Source organism: Rutilus rutilus (genome assembly GCF_951802725.1).
Source record: "Rutilus rutilus genome assembly, chromosome: 9".
In the NCBI taxonomy this organism is placed as follows: Eukaryota; Metazoa; Chordata; class Actinopteri; order Cypriniformes; family Leuciscidae; genus Rutilus; species Rutilus rutilus.
This window is the reverse complement of record NC_140223.1, coordinates 12,456,512-12,472,462: the sequence shown is the minus strand read 5'-3', so window position 1 is coordinate 12,472,462 and position 15,951 is coordinate 12,456,512. Positions and strand designations below refer to the sequence as shown.

General features: G+C 36.5%; 1 protein-coding gene across 1 annotated transcript in view; it reads right to left on the bottom strand.

The window, feature by feature from the left end:
* Positions 1-15,951, bottom strand: part of tnfrsf19 (tumor necrosis factor receptor superfamily, member 19) — a 29,388-nt gene that overhangs the window by 1,926 nt on the left and 11,511 nt on the right. The window contains exons 5-9 of the mRNA XM_084419063.1: positions 15,793-15,878; positions 6,374-6,535; positions 4,956-5,078; positions 4,707-4,809; positions 896-1,125 (exon numbers count right to left, since the gene is read on the bottom strand). Coding sequence (XP_084275189.1) covers positions 896-1,125; positions 4,707-4,809; positions 4,956-5,078; positions 6,374-6,535; positions 15,793-15,878 — 704 coding nt within the window. The remainder of the gene's footprint in view (positions 1-895; positions 1,126-4,706; positions 4,810-4,955; positions 5,079-6,373; positions 6,536-15,792; positions 15,879-15,951) is intronic.

Genomic DNA, 15,951 nt, shown 5'->3' with positions numbered 1-15,951 from the left:
TCTCATAAACGAACACAGAAGCGGAGTGTTTCAACATCTCAGTTTCCATTCGGCTCACGTCGTGAATTCTGTCTAAATTCTGTTGCGAAATCATAAGCATGTTAATGTAGTTCAGCTTATGAAGCCAATGATAAATCCCTCCATTGCAGACCTCCCTGGATTTTATTTATGTATTTGTTTATTAATATTTTGATTTCAGCAACACTACAGTAAGGTTACATTTGTTTACCTTGTAGATGTCACGATCTAACAATGAATAATACTTACAGCGATTATTAATCTTGGCTAATGTTAATTTCTACATATATTTTCAAAAATACAGTAAAAACAGTGATATTGTAATACATTTTTGGGGATTCTTTGATGAACAATGTTTATATATATAAAAAAAAAATCTTAATATTGGACAAATGTCTTTACTGTCACTTCTGATCAAATGAATGCATCCTTGCATGCTAAATAAAAGTATTAAATTAGTTTTTTTTTAAACAATACTGACCTAAACATTTTGAATGGTAGAATAATTTCTTAATTTATAATAAATTAACTTAATAGAATGGAATAATTAATTTACATAAATTAACATTAGTAATTTATTAGTAATGCACAATGAAAAAACAGGAATTAACATATTTCTGTCATCATTTCCTTTTTGACAGCTACACAACTGACACGTTGACGCTTTAAATAGTTCATGAAGAGACTGTAAAACGAATCCATATGAATCGAGCATCATAATTATGACTTCCAAACCATTAAATAGAAACTTCCCAGGAATTTAAACGCAGCATTGATTCACAAAGAGTTTTTCCCTGTAATAACCTTTCTGTAAGTCACTTCGGACTCACTCCAGACTAATATAATGCGTTTCCCTGAACCCTGTAGCATCACTCACCTTCAGTTGTAGACAGCTGTTGCAGCAGAGGCCGACTGTTTGACCCATCCTCAGACTCGGCTGGGCTCAGGCCTGAGATCTGCGGCTCTCGCTCCTCGTCCTCTTCACACGAGGAACACGTCTCTGGCTGGAGATCGTCTGTGGGTGAACTGGTCTGAAAAAGCGGCCAGGCCTCATCGGGTGCACCTCCCACATCTGTCTGGCTGGCTCCCAGAGATGGGTTCACCAGTCTGTGACAGGACAACAAAAACAGACTGTGTAAAATACCATGGAGTTCAATGGAGGGATAGTCCGGCCTAAAAATTCATCTTAATTTCTCACAACTTGTGTGTTTTTGGGTGCTAATTGGGTTTCATGAACACACACTGTGCACAGAAGACCAACGGCCAAGGTCAGGATTTTCTTTTCACCAAACCTTATCGTATAACACTTGGAATTTATGACACGTGTATCATCGGATCATTCTGTCATACTTTTGTGTCTTTTTTAAAAGCTTGATGCTGGTCGCCATTCACTGCCATTATATTGACGAGCGCGATCAGGATACTTCCTAAAAAATCTCCTTTGTTGTCCGAAAAAGAAAAAGAAGGGCATACTGCACTAGAACAACACCAGGGTGAGTAAATTATGCCATAACTTTCATTTTAGGGTGAACTATCCCTTTAAGCAATTGTTGAAATGTTTTTGATGGCTTCTTAAAGACACAATAATCATAAAATACACAATAATGCAGGAGGAACACAAGAATATGAATGTCTAATAGCTCCCCGGACAGCATGGCGTCGGCCCAGATCCGGGCCACATCTGGTACATGTGGATTCAACGCGTACTAGATGTGGGCTGGATATAAAATAACAATACCACTTTGAATAATAAATAATAAATCAAAAGCAAGCCGAGCAAAGCGCTTCAACTCTAGAATGGAGAGAATTTCAGCCAACTGACAATTAGAAAATGTAATGTGATGTAACATAAAATGTAGTAAAGTAGAATAAATACTATTTTCTTATGAGGAATGACACAATAATGTAACACTGCTTTTTGACATAATGTTCCCTAATACTGTTATTAATAAACTGTCACTATAATAAGATTTATGTATAGCACTGTTCAAAAGTTTGCGTTCAGTGAGATTTTATTTTTCTTAAGAAATTGTTACTTCTATTGAGCAAAGATGCATTAAATTGACCAAAAGTGACGGTAAAGACATTTATAATGTTACAAAAGATTTATATTTGAAGTAAATTCTGTTCTTTTATAATTTCTCTTCATCAAAGAATCCTGGGGTGGGAAATATATATATTTCGGGTACGCTGGTGCGTTTGGCTGCCACTCCTCTATTCCGTTTGTTTTAATTATTGACTACTTTGAGTTGCCGTGAGGGTTTTGGAGCTTGTGAAGACAGTTTGTGCTATTTTCTGGTCTTTTATCTGTCCCGCCAACTCGTTTAAGATCTATGGGTGATAGGGCTTTTGTTTTTTTTGAGAGTGTTTTTAACCCTCTATGGTACGCATTATGATATCAGTGAGAAAAAAAATATTTGTTATGTTTTTCCTGCTTAAAATTTGACACTATAGCAATATCAATAAATATTATCATTATTTTTTTATTTATTTATTAATTATAAGTTTGTTGCCTCAAGGCAACATTGTACCACAATGGACAAATTGAAACATTTGACATTTTCATGAAGAAAAAAATTATATATTTATTGAAAACATCAATTTATTTAACTAAACACTTGAACAAACATATTTATCAAGTTTTTATTAAATTACACATTTCATATTTAATAAAAAGTAACATTTATTATCCAGCTGTTGCCCTCAGGCAACATTGTACCATCGTGGAACGCAAGTACTACAAACCATTATATCATCAAGTTATCATATCAAAACATTAAAAAACATCAAAACATGCTGTGTCAAGGTAAAACATTTACAATCACTATAACATTATCCTAATATGAAGGCCAGAACTCAACAACAGCAAGATCAAACATTTGGAAGACCTCCCCGGCCGACCTAATGACCCGTGTGGGGTCCTCCAGGGGCCCGTCGGGAACCCCCCGAAATACGAGACCCCTACAAGTCCCACTAACCCTCTATTTGTCCGATTGCCCACTATAGTAGACAAATGTCCTGTTGACCCCACCGCCGGTCTCAAGCCACGCCCCCGTCCCACTAACCCACTATTTGTCCGATTGCCCACTGTAGTGGCCAAATGTCCCATTGACCCTCCCTGACTTGTCCCAAGCCATGCCCCCGTCCCATGGACCCGCTATTTGTCCAATTGCCCACTATAGTGGCCAAATGTCCTGTTCACCCTGACCGGCTCCAAGCCATGCCCCTGTCCCACTAACCCATTTGTCCGATTGCCCACTATAGTAGGCACATGTCCCGCTGACCCCCCTGACCAGTCCCAAGCCACGCCCCGTCCCACAAACCCACTATTTGTCCGATTACCCACTATAGAGGCCAAATACCCCATCGACCCCCGCTTACCACTCCCAAGCCACGCCCCTTTCCCACGAACCCACTATTTGTCCGATTACCCACTATAGTGGCCAAATAACCCGTCGAACCATGCCAAGTTTTCAGTTTGCAAAAATACAGATACATTTAGATAATTCAAACTCTTTTCCTTACAAATAAAATATAATTGTATTCATATGTAGTATGCCTGGCATGGCCTTATGTGATTCCATTATGGTACAATGTTGCCTCGAGGCAACAAGCAGTTTTATGTAATTTCCTATGATAAATTTGATGATATATAATGTAAAGTTTTTTGAAAATACTTCTTTACTTACCAATGAAGGTGACTCTGATTTTTTGTGGCTGATTATTTGGACAGAAATTAGTGAAAAATGCCCTTTTCAGTGGAGAAAATATGGAGCCATGTGACATGTGCACGTGTGTTGAAAGAGGGAACTAAATGTACCCCTGTGGGTCATGTGACCACTCTTTTGCATTTTCTTTGGTTAGTATTTGAGTTCCCCTCCCCTTAGAGAGCATTGAACAATTACATTTTATTATGTTTTTATAAAAAAAAGCTAAAATAGACTATGTTGCCTGGAGGCAACACCGTACCATAGAGGGTTAAAGCTTCCCACAAAACATACTTTTTTAGGGTAGCTTTTATTTGATTTATTTGATTACTTTATTTTTTAGTTAAAGTACTCTTTTTACTTCTTTTAAAAAGAGTTAAAAAATTAAAAAAGGAGTAAAAAGAGTGTACTTCTTTTAGCTAAAGAACTCTTTTGATAACATTTTATATTTGTATTGTATATTTGAATGTACTTCTCTTTTATGAATGCTTTTCTTTTCTTTATTTCTTATTTTTGTGAAGCGCTTTGAGATGTAACTTTTAAAGGCGCTATAGAAAATAAAGTTTATTATTATTGTTATTTCCACAAAAATACTAAGCAGTCTTCAACATTGATAATAATCATTTTGAACAGCAAATCAGCATATTAGAATGATTTCTGAAGGATCATGTGACACTGAAGATTGGAGTAATGATGCTGAAAATTCAGCTTTGACATCACTGGATTTTTTTATTATTATTATTAAAATGTATTCAAATAGAAAATCCTTATTTTTAATAGTAAAAAATATTTCATAATATTACAGTTAAACTGTATTTTGGATCAAATAAACACTGACCCCAAACTTTTGAACGGTAGTGTATGTTGAAAACCAATAAAAGTTTGTCAGAATTGGAAAATTAATCTGTTGAATATGATCTAAATGTCCCAGATCTAGAGCCCAGAGCTCCTTTAACGTCACGCAAATGATAAAGAACCCACCCTTCATTGAGACTGCTCTGCGAGGGAAAGGGCCGACACTCACGGCCACGGCTCTGGCTCCAGGTGTCATCGCAGCACAGAGACGGGATCAGGTGTACAGGACCTGGAAAACAAACCGCACATCAGTCTAATATCAAGATGACAATCAACATTCCCATGACTCTCCAGAACTGTGTGGAATTAATAAAATGCTCATCTGACAGATAATTACTGGCTAACTCGTCCAAGAGAAAGCTGTGTGAAACTCACCGCAGGACTGTCCTGATCCGGGACGGCAGTGACAACAAGGCCGCTGGGAAAACTCCAGAACTCGCCGGTCCAGACAAGACAACTCTGAACCCACATAAGGACCTTCATGGGACCTCAACGAAACTGAGGCATCGGCACATGAAACAACATCATAAACGGATACAGTATATAAAACTGTTGTGAAGTTTCATAAGTTTAAAGGATAACAATTAACTACTTTAAAATAAAAAAGCATTAAAACAGACTAAATCACGGTAAAAATCCATGTACCACACAAACTCAGGTGGCTTTTATAGAATAGCAGCAACAGTGACATGATAAAAGACACCAACGTTGTATCAATTATTGAAATAGATACCGCTCATATGTCTGAGGTCAGTAAGATTTACTTTACTTTCATTCAGCAAGGATGCATCAACATACACTGAACAAAATTATAAACGCAACACTTATGTCATTTTTCATGAGCTGAACTCTAAAGATCAAATTTTTGGGCCCCCCGGACCCCCCCAATACAGTAAAACTGCACATTGTGGCCTTTTATTGTGGCCAGCCTAAGGCACACCTGTGCAATAATCATGCTGTCTAATCAGCATCTTGATATGCCACACCTGTGAGGTGGATGGATTATATCGGCAAAGGAGAAGTACTCACTAACACAGATTTAGACAGATTCGTGAACAATATTTGAGAGAAATAGGCCTTTTGTGTACATAGAAAAAGTCTTAGATCTTTGAGTTCAGCTCATGAAAAATGGGGGCAAAAACAAAAGTGTTGCGTGTATAATTTTGTTCAGTGAATTATTAAAAAACTATAGTAAACTAAAGCTGTGTCTCAAATGACGCACTTTACAATATGCACTTATGCACTAATATGTACTCAACAGTGTAGTGTATGAACTTTATAAGGTTATTTTGTCATTCAACATTGGAGTCTGATGCCCCTCCCCTTCCGCTACGTAATTAAAGCTGCGACAGTCGAGTGCATGAAGTGCCCAACATTCCACACTTCATTGTTTCGGTTCATTAAGTGCATCATCCAGGTATTTAAAGTACACTTTTTCTTTTTTGTAATTTTCAGTGTGAACACACTACTCGTCGCACTATTTATACTACAAAACAGTATAGTACGCGAATTGGGACGCACCTATAGTTTATCTTTTTTTACTTCAGAATTTAAGTCAGATCTGTCAGCATCATAGCAATGTCAACTGATGTATCAACATGGTACAATAGCAGATAAATACAAATAAAATCCTTTACAATGGTAACCACCGCTTACAGTAAAATGTAGTAGCAGCACCACTGCTATCAAATAAGTACATTTGTATAGAGTGATGAGAAATACTTTCTATTATATAGCTATACTGTAATTATACAATTATTCCACAAGCTTAGAACCACATCCACATAGGTCACCTGGTTTCTTCTCCAGCAGTTGTCTCTTACAGTAGATGACACACAGGATGAAGAGGGCGAGCAGGACTGTGGCCAGCGCACTGCAGATGACCGCTGCTAGAGCCATGTCTCTGGGACTGGTCACAGGAGGCTGGAGCGGGACAAGATTCACTCGTCCCATACCTGAAAGATACACACGAGACAGGAAGTGAGGTCACGGAGAGCCTCAAGTTCTGTTTTTACTCAATTAATCACCCTTATATTGGAGGATTTTTTTTCTTCTGTGGAACACAAAAGGAGAATTTAATGGAAGCTTGTTTCCGCACCGGAATAAAACAATTTAAAAGATAATTGCGACTTTTTATCTCACAATTCTGACTTTTTTCTCAGAATTACATGATATAAACTATGTATATATTTATTTATTTATTTTTAAGCCAAAACTAATAAAAATTACAAAAGCACATAACAAAATTGCCAGAAAATTAAACTAAAATGAAAATGAAAACGGAAACAATAAAATTAAACTCAAAATTAAGAATGGACCCAAAGACGATACCTTATTCGGAAAGGTACGGATAATGAATAACGCTTTCAATGGAGCCCTAGGCCTAGAGGGACATGGTGATGGAGAAAAAAAAAAATATATATATATATATATATTTAAATGATTTTGCATTTGCTCGCATAACATTTGCAGACTCTCGCACTTTCTCAGGGAATGCAAACGATTGCGAGCGAACGCAAAAGCATTGAAATATAATTTCTCCTTCCATCTCATATTTTTTCACCATGTCCCTTAAGAGGCTCCGTAGAATTGTGTTATTCATTATCCGTGCCTTTCCAAATAAGGTATTTGGCTTTTAACTATTATATTAAATACATAATACTAAAATAACATTGCCCAGAATACGCTTATATAAACTGCCATAGGTCTGTATGAATATGTAATAGGTGGGTGTGGTCTGAGGCTCCACCTTCTTTGACACGGAAATCTTTTCTGCTCAGTCTGTTCAAAGCATACTTTGTATTCATCCAAACGCCACTCCTTGTCAGAATGTTCGCAAACAGCAAGTTGAGCAAAACCCTGAGCGAAGAACAAAGAAGAACTTCGCTGTGAGTATATCGTGGCCTCAATTTGCCTTGGGTTCCCACAAGAGTTTCATATAGGTTTTTATACTAGTGTTATAAAATCCATAACATCATTAAGAGATTTTCATGTTCTACTACACTTTCCGTTTTAACACCATGATGTGACCCACTCTATTTCATCTTCCACTGAACTTGCCAAAACCAAAAGCCCGAGCTTGTGTGTGTGTGTGTGTGTGTGTGTGTGTGTGTGTGTGTGTGTGTCACATGTCTCCTCTCGCTGTGGTTGCGGCTGGGAATGTGCTCCAAAGAAAACGGGGTTTAAATAGCAGAAATGTCCTGGAGGTGAAGGGCACATTCCCAGCCTGCCGATAATTTTTCACCCCTTTACCCCGGGCCAGTCGGGCCTTCACTTGCCAGTCTAGCGAGCCCATTATTAAGAGGCAGATCAAGGCATGGGCAGTCACTGCTATATGTTTGAAGTCGGTTGGGGAATGTGTAATCAGCCTGAGAAAACAGCTGCCACAGTCTGAAGGCACCACAGGATCTCTGATGTCACCGTCTAGAGAGCCTTCCCAACCCTGAAGACAACAGCCATCTGAGAAAACGCCAGGGACTATCAAGTGACTGATCTAGCCTGAAGAAGGGGTTTTACACTCAGTGTTCTACTGACACCGACTATTAAGTCATCGAGATAATTGGGGTTATCATGTTATCTGGTGTGTGCATCAATGTATGCATCACTTAGGACTTGGAAAATGGTTGTGTGGTGAGCTTTAAAGTGTGTACGTTCACATAAATGGTTATTTCACAAGTAGGAGTTAATCAAGTAACAGCTATAGTTAGCTACTACCCAGAAACACTTCGCAATGCGCTAACAACTACTTCACGTGAAGTGCACAGGAGACTCTGTATTGACAACAGACCATTCATTTTCTTCAAAGGAGAATCGATTTTTAACGATGAAACAGAAAAAACTGAGACAGACTAAATCCAGAAGAACTGCGGGAACGTCTCCAAGATGCTTGAAGAAACCTTCCTGCAAAGCTACCTGAAAAACTATGCGCAAGTGTACCTGGACAAAAGCCGTTTTAAACGCAAAGGGTCAGCACCATATGCTGATTTGAATTAGTTAATAGAAGGTAAATCATAAATAAATTCAATTTGTGATTTTATTTTTGAAAGCATTCTCACTTTACAGCATTTTAACACAAGTGCCAGTACTTTTCACAGTACTGTAGCTTTGCAGGAAGGTTTCTTCAAGCATCTCGGAGACGTTCCCGCAGTTCTTCTGGATTTAGTTTGTCTCAGTTTTTTCTGTTTCTTCATGTAATCACAGACGGACTCGATGATGGTGAGATCAGATCATCCTGGCTGTTGTCAGACTCCTCGTGCATACACAAATCTCACTGGATTATTACAATTAATGGCAAAAAGAATGTTTGGAAATGTAAACTGATATTTCCTACTGACACGCAGCAAAATATATAAATAACTGACTTAAAACCATTTTTTGGGGGTGGGGGGGAGGTTAGGGGATTAACATGCCTAAGACTTTTGCACAGTACTGTATATACATATATATATATATATATATATATATATATATATACATATACACATAGATTCCCTTTTCCAAGTACAATCAACTTGGATGTTTAAGTCATTTCAACTTAAATTACATGAAACGGATTTAAACAAATGAGCTGAATCTTGTATAACTTGCTCAACTTATTTTGATGAGTTGATGTAAAAACATATGTTGTCCTAACTAATTGACCATATAATTTTTTACAGTGTATACGTAAGTTATCTGTCATATTGGAAGAGTCAAAGCCTGTCCATGAACACCTGAGAGAAAGTTGACTGCGTCTGCAATCGTAGTTGGATCAATATCCGCAATAGACTTGGTGATTTTCATAGGATTTAGTTTATCAGTAACACAATTCAACAAGATGAAGATGTTAGCTAACACGACATTAAAATGTTACCATCGTTTAAAAACCTGTAGTATTGAGTTAATACATAGAAAATCACAAGCCAACACATTCTCACCTGTGCAAGGGTATCCCATTTGTTAAATCTTGGCGTAAAAAAAAAAAAAAAACCAGAGGCTGGCAATGTTGTGGCCTCTTGGAAAACTCATTGATTTTTACTGTGGGTGGCGAAAGTATCTGACTGAAATGTTGACCGTTCCCAGATGTGTCTGGAGCGGGCGAATGTGGCATCTATGTGTACGGTTACCGTGATTTTGCCAAGCAAGACATGTTCTTGGATCAACATCTTTTGTTGATACTGGAACAACATTCTTGTCCGAAAATTTAGTCCTAACTCTATCTCTACCCCTACCTATAACGTATCCCTAAAATAATAGGGAAATAATAGGTGAGTAACACTGATGTAGAAGCACCTAACCCTGGTTTTAAGCCTAAACTTGACAAACTATAAACTTGTCCCTCAAATCCGATTGGTTGATTGGAATGTTGTTCCAGGACCAACAAAAATGTTTATCCAGAAACATGTTTTTCCTGGATTGGTGGAACAAATTCCACCAATGAGAGAACCTTAAATTGTGCCAAAAGAACACTTTAGTGTTCCCCATATAAAATATTCAATATATTGCTTTTTTATGAAACTTACCCACATTCAATTGGTGATGAAAAAGAATGCATCAATTTTATTTTATTTTAAGCAGAGGCTCTGTTCTTTCTTTTGATATATTGCATGTTCATATATTCATACAACAAAAAACTCTGGGGGCCATGAAAATTTCGTGAAAATTATAAAAAATGCTGCCGCTGGCTGACAATTTTTTTTTCCCGACCTTTTTTTAAAACCGCTGACAGGGAAAGAGTTAAAGCCATTTCGGATTTTTTTGTGTGTAATTTTGTCTGTAATGTTTCGACAAAACAAAAGTTTGTAATGTCGTGAATAACCTTGTAGCTGGGTGGTTTGGTTCATGACTTATAACTCTTAAACAAAGACTTTTTAAAAATCCCTACGGGGAAAATGAATGGGAAAAATACTTCCAGAAACCAAGGTCTCTGAAAAAGTGGGCGGGCACTAATACGCTCTATTGATTTCAGCAGAGACTGATGTTTGCTTGTTGCTAAGCTAACAGCACAATAGTCAAAAATACATAGCAAACAAGTTTTGCACAGACTTCAAAGACTTCTACATGAAAATGCAAAAACTTCGTTTAATGTAAAAGACGTTTTGTATTGTTTTTGTTTTTGTAGAATACATCAAAACATACAGTTAAGTACAGACATGCCTATTGCAAATCCTAGACGGTCAGACGTTCGGAACAAAGACAACAACACACAGAAATAAAGCCTGTGGACTTCTTTATGCCGAAGTATTATTTTGCTGTAATGAAGTTAAATATGAACCAGATCTTTGTTTAACATCTTTTCATTGGATGAACACAAGCATTCATTATTTGCTCTACGGTAAATTAATCATTAAGTAAACATGGGCTTGGCCTTCACAGATACAAGTGCTCTTTGTGAGACAATGTCAACATCAGTTGAGCCCTCAAAAGAAGTTTCTTTGTTGAAGATGTGAGCCTTTGTGCACTTCGTTTGAAGACATAATCAAACCTATAGGTGCAGAGCTCATCATTTAGTCTATAGTGACAATGTCGAGCGATATTTAGCATTGTTGTTATGAGGCCGCTAAGGTGTTACTGGGTGGCTTCTAGATTTGCTAAGCTGTTATTTTCCAGTCTCTTTGACTGAGTTGGAATGATGATGCATGTTTCTGGATCAACATCTTGGAACAACATTCCAATCAACCAATCGGATTTGAGGGACAAGTTTCCAGTTTATGTCAAGTTTAGGCTTACAACCAGGGTGAGGTGCTTCTACATCAGTGTTATTCGCCTATCATTTCCCTCAGATTTTAGTTATCGTTACGAACTCCTGAAACAAACTCCTGATTTCGAAATGGCGTCATACCATCGTCATTTTTTTAGGCGTTTGCATCAAAACGGAGTAAATTGGGCTCTATGAAATATTTTTAACGATTTTATCGCCTGCCAGGAAAAAAAAGTATTAGCTAAAGTAACATCACGCATCTCCTCAACAATCCACACGATTTGAGGAATGATTACAGGATGATTAACATTCTGAAGTTTAATTTGAAAGCCATGATGGTTAGCACACGTTGTGCTTTGGTGCTCATATAGGTTATGCAGGTTCAAGTCCAACTTGTCCTGATCCCGTTTTCCGAATCCCAAAAATTGCATGTGTATAGAAAGAGAAAATAGGAGAAAGATATGTGAATGAGCAGAACCCCATAAAGAACCAGCATGACCTTCAGAGTTTGCACAGAGTTGTACTTCTATCTACACTGTCATGTCTCAGTGCCAGCAAATCTGGCCCAGCTGTGTGTTGTCCTCCTTCCCTTCACCTCCCCCCAAAACCAAAGCGTTTCCCCTCTTATCAGCGGCCCACAGCTGCAGCAAACACAGACAAAGGGCGGCCCTTGAAAAGATCTCACCTGCTGATACTATCACACACTGCGCTCTATGAGCCAATAGACTGCTCTCTTTGATATGTGCGGCTGTTGACTTTAGAGAATGCCACACTGAAACACACGGCCTTGAGTCCGACACAACTGTGGGGCAAGTAGCATAGAGGATTGTGTTGATCTAGATCCCGAAATTCCAAGCAGGTTTCTTATTAAACGCTCCATGAAAGAGCGACCGTTATACACTTCATTAGTTGCCAAGGTTGGGGCTTTTAAGCTGGAAGGGTCAAATTTAGCTCTGAGAGTGACCCTGCTGTCTACAACACAACACAGCCAGCATCATAACCAAAAAAATAAATGCACAGGACACTCGATTCACAACAAGTGATTTGAGTAGAGTTTGAGCAGCACAATAATCCAAAAATAGCACCCTATAGCACACACACTTTTTGTGTAAAATTGTCAAATTGTAAAAAACAATAATAATTATTCTTAATAATGAATCATTATCGACTCTATTGTTATAATAATATTAATAATATTTAATAATGTATTATACACTTGTGTGTATATATTATTTAATGTATTACTATCATTAATTTATTACTATTATTATTTGTTATATAAAATTTTAAACAATTTAACAATACTTTCAATAACAATAATAATACAGTATTTTATACTACGTGTGTATATTTATTATTATTAATGTTATATCATATCTAATTTATATAATATAGAGAGAGATTATTGTGTAATATACTATAATATACGTATTTATTATTATTGTTAGAATAATTTGCAATTAATATTTTGTTTTAACAATTTAAAAATAATTACAACTACATATAATAGTATTACTGTATAATATACTTGTGTATATTTAAAAATATATATATATTATATTATATTAAATTATTGAATACTTATTATTAATGATAATAATAATAATTTGAAAATAATTAGTATTATATAGTATTACATGCTGTATAATATACTTGTGTATATTTAATATTTTTATTAAGTATATTATATTATATTGAATGCTTGTGTGTATTTTTATTATTGTTGTTATTACTACTACTACTTACAAATACTTGAATGCAGCTCACTAGTTTTTCACCTATTCTCATACTGTTATATGAAGTTATTATCTGCTTTTAATCACAGGATTGTCTTTTATGAAGTGCTTCATCAGACTAATCAAATGAGTCCATCAGTGACCCTCAACAAGACACGAGACTCCAAGATGAAAGCCATCGCTAATTATGATCTATGGTCTGAGCCAATGTGAAGTAATCCCCTTCAGGTCAAAATACCAAAGCACTCGTTTTCTTTCACACTCTCGCGGTTCAAGCTTTTGACAATGCGTTCAATGCTTTTCAAGCCGGGCTGCTTCAGAGGCTCTAAATTCAGTAGCTTTGTGATTGAATCCTAGTAAGAGTTAAATCAGAGGTGTTTCGCAAAAGCAAAAATGCCAGCTTATATTACTCTCACCCATTACCGGCCCAGCAGCCGCCCGGCTCTCATGTGACCCCTTCGTAAATTGGCTTCACATCAGTTCAGATGCTTAGATGGGACAGCTGTGAGGGGCTTTGCCAAATATTTAGAGCTATCCCATGACAAGAAAAGACAGCAGCAGATGAAACACATTAAAGCAGCTAGAGGAACCCATAAAATGCTGTTTTCTTCCTTTCGCTCTCAGGATGGGCCAAGGAGACCAGAGTGTTTCTGGATTTATGGTCTTCTCTAAAGACAGACTTCCTCGTGCAGCTGCGTGTTCGCCCCGGGCCGACGTGGGGGCTATTAAAACCATCAGGCCTTTGAGTTTTCACCACCCTCTGTCAGAAAATGCCAGAGGACAGGAACGCTCTGGAGTCTTTTCAGACGTTTGCACGCACAATGGGTCAGAGCAGATTCAGATCTGGTCCTGAAGTCGAGCTACAGAAGTGCAAAGAAACTGCTGATCTTAGCGCATCATAAACAAAGGATAATGTACAGTAACTAAACACATTCTTCCAAAGTCCAAAAGGAGCATTTAAAAACACTTTTTTGATATCTGCAGATTTTCAACACATGACAACCTACAATTACGTGTCAACTATTTGGCATTCAGACACTTGCTGCTTTGTGAAATGTTGGGGGGGGAAATCGCAAACTTTTTTTTTTTTTTTTTTTATTGTATATTTTATTTTATGTTACAATTTATGAATGTTTTTAAAAGAAATTCTTACAAATAATTTTCAAAAACCAAGAAATCTTCTTTTTTTTTTTTTTTGTAGAATGCCAATGCTCATTGTTTAATTTCAAATTCCTTTTTTTAAAGAAAATGTTATTTTATATTTTATTTCATAATTTATGATAGTTTTTAAAACAATTCTCAACAACCAAAAAATCATTTTATTTTCTCTATGATTTTATTCTCTATTTTATTTTTATTTTTAATTTTTTAATTTTATTTTTAATTTTATTTATTTTATTTTAACCAAGAAATTATTATCATTTTCTGTATGGAGACAAAACCACAAGTCATTTCTTTCATACTTTTCTATTATGGAAAAACAGTCCTGAAAAAAAAAAACATGTTAATAATAAAATTAAATGGACATCAAAAGAAAAAAATAGTCCCCTACTCTGAAGACTATTAAAATGAGCCAAAAATCACAGTGCATTATGATTACATAATAACCCAGAGTTTATCCAGAGAGGAGATTCTTCAGGGTGGAGCGGACCTGTATGCCTATAGGACAGTATCTGGCGGAGGAGTGTTAGTCCGGGCTCAAACTCTACCCTACAAACCTCCACATGCAGCAGCTGCAAACATCTCAAACCTCTGGAAGTCACACTTCATTTTATAAGGTATAAGTTCTTTCCCTGTGCAACTGCCAAAGACACAAGCTTCCGTACAATGGCCCTCACCGGTGGGTAAAACGAGCCCAATTAGAGCCACAGACTGCAGGAGAACAATACACTGCTTTGTGAAACGCTGCGTGTTTAACATACCCATGTGTGCTTTTGCGGAAGAGAGCCATGCAGTATCCAACAGTTACACAGAGAGTTGTGTTTATTACCTACGCCTATGTTCTGACTTGTAAAAAAGGCATTTATTTGATTGTAAAATACTGCTGTATGAATCACTGAGACTGAATGGGTCGTCATCTCACAGATTATTATTAATGCAACTGTTAGTATGATGGACCCTTTTAAAGGCTTACCCTAAACAAATCTGTCATCGTGTACTCACCCGGATTATGTTTTTGATTGTTTTTGATTTCATTCTAAGTGAATTTGATTCACTGATAGTCTTGCCCTTCACATTAGCTCTCATTTGCATGTTTTCAAACTATGTTATGGGATATGGAACATAGAGCACAAGTCATGTGGAACATTTGTGGTGCTTTCTTGTCCTTTTATGAAGCTCAATGGTCACTTTAATGGTATGGAAAAGAGCGGCTAGGACATTCTGTAAGATATATTATTTTCTGTTCCATGGGTTTAGAATGACATGAGAGCAGGATTATTATAGTTAACTAAAACTATAACCATAAAAAATGTTACTTGAAATAAAATAACTGTTAAAATATAGTAACAGATTAATAATAAAACTAAACTTAAACTTAAAACTTGTAAACTTAAACTTAATCTCATTTTCATTTTGTTTAAATTGATGCGAACATTTTTTTATTGAGAATAATTGATGACATTTAACTTTTAGATGAGGAAACCTTTTGAAGACATTATCATTGACATTTAAATCAAATTGTGATCTGATGCTGATGTTTTTTTCCTGAGTAAATGAATGCACCGGGCATTTTCCTCAAGGACTGAAATACCTTAAAAAAAGTTTGTATTTATCATTAATCAATAAATGTGCTTACAGTGCGGTTCATATGGTGGCGGCGGGTCTCCACATGGGATGCACTCCATATCCTGAAATCCACTTAACTTCGTCTTTCTGTAAAATCTGTAAGAATAAAATGCATATTAATTTAAATAAAATAAAAAATAATGCATTTTATTTGTTATTTTTATTATAT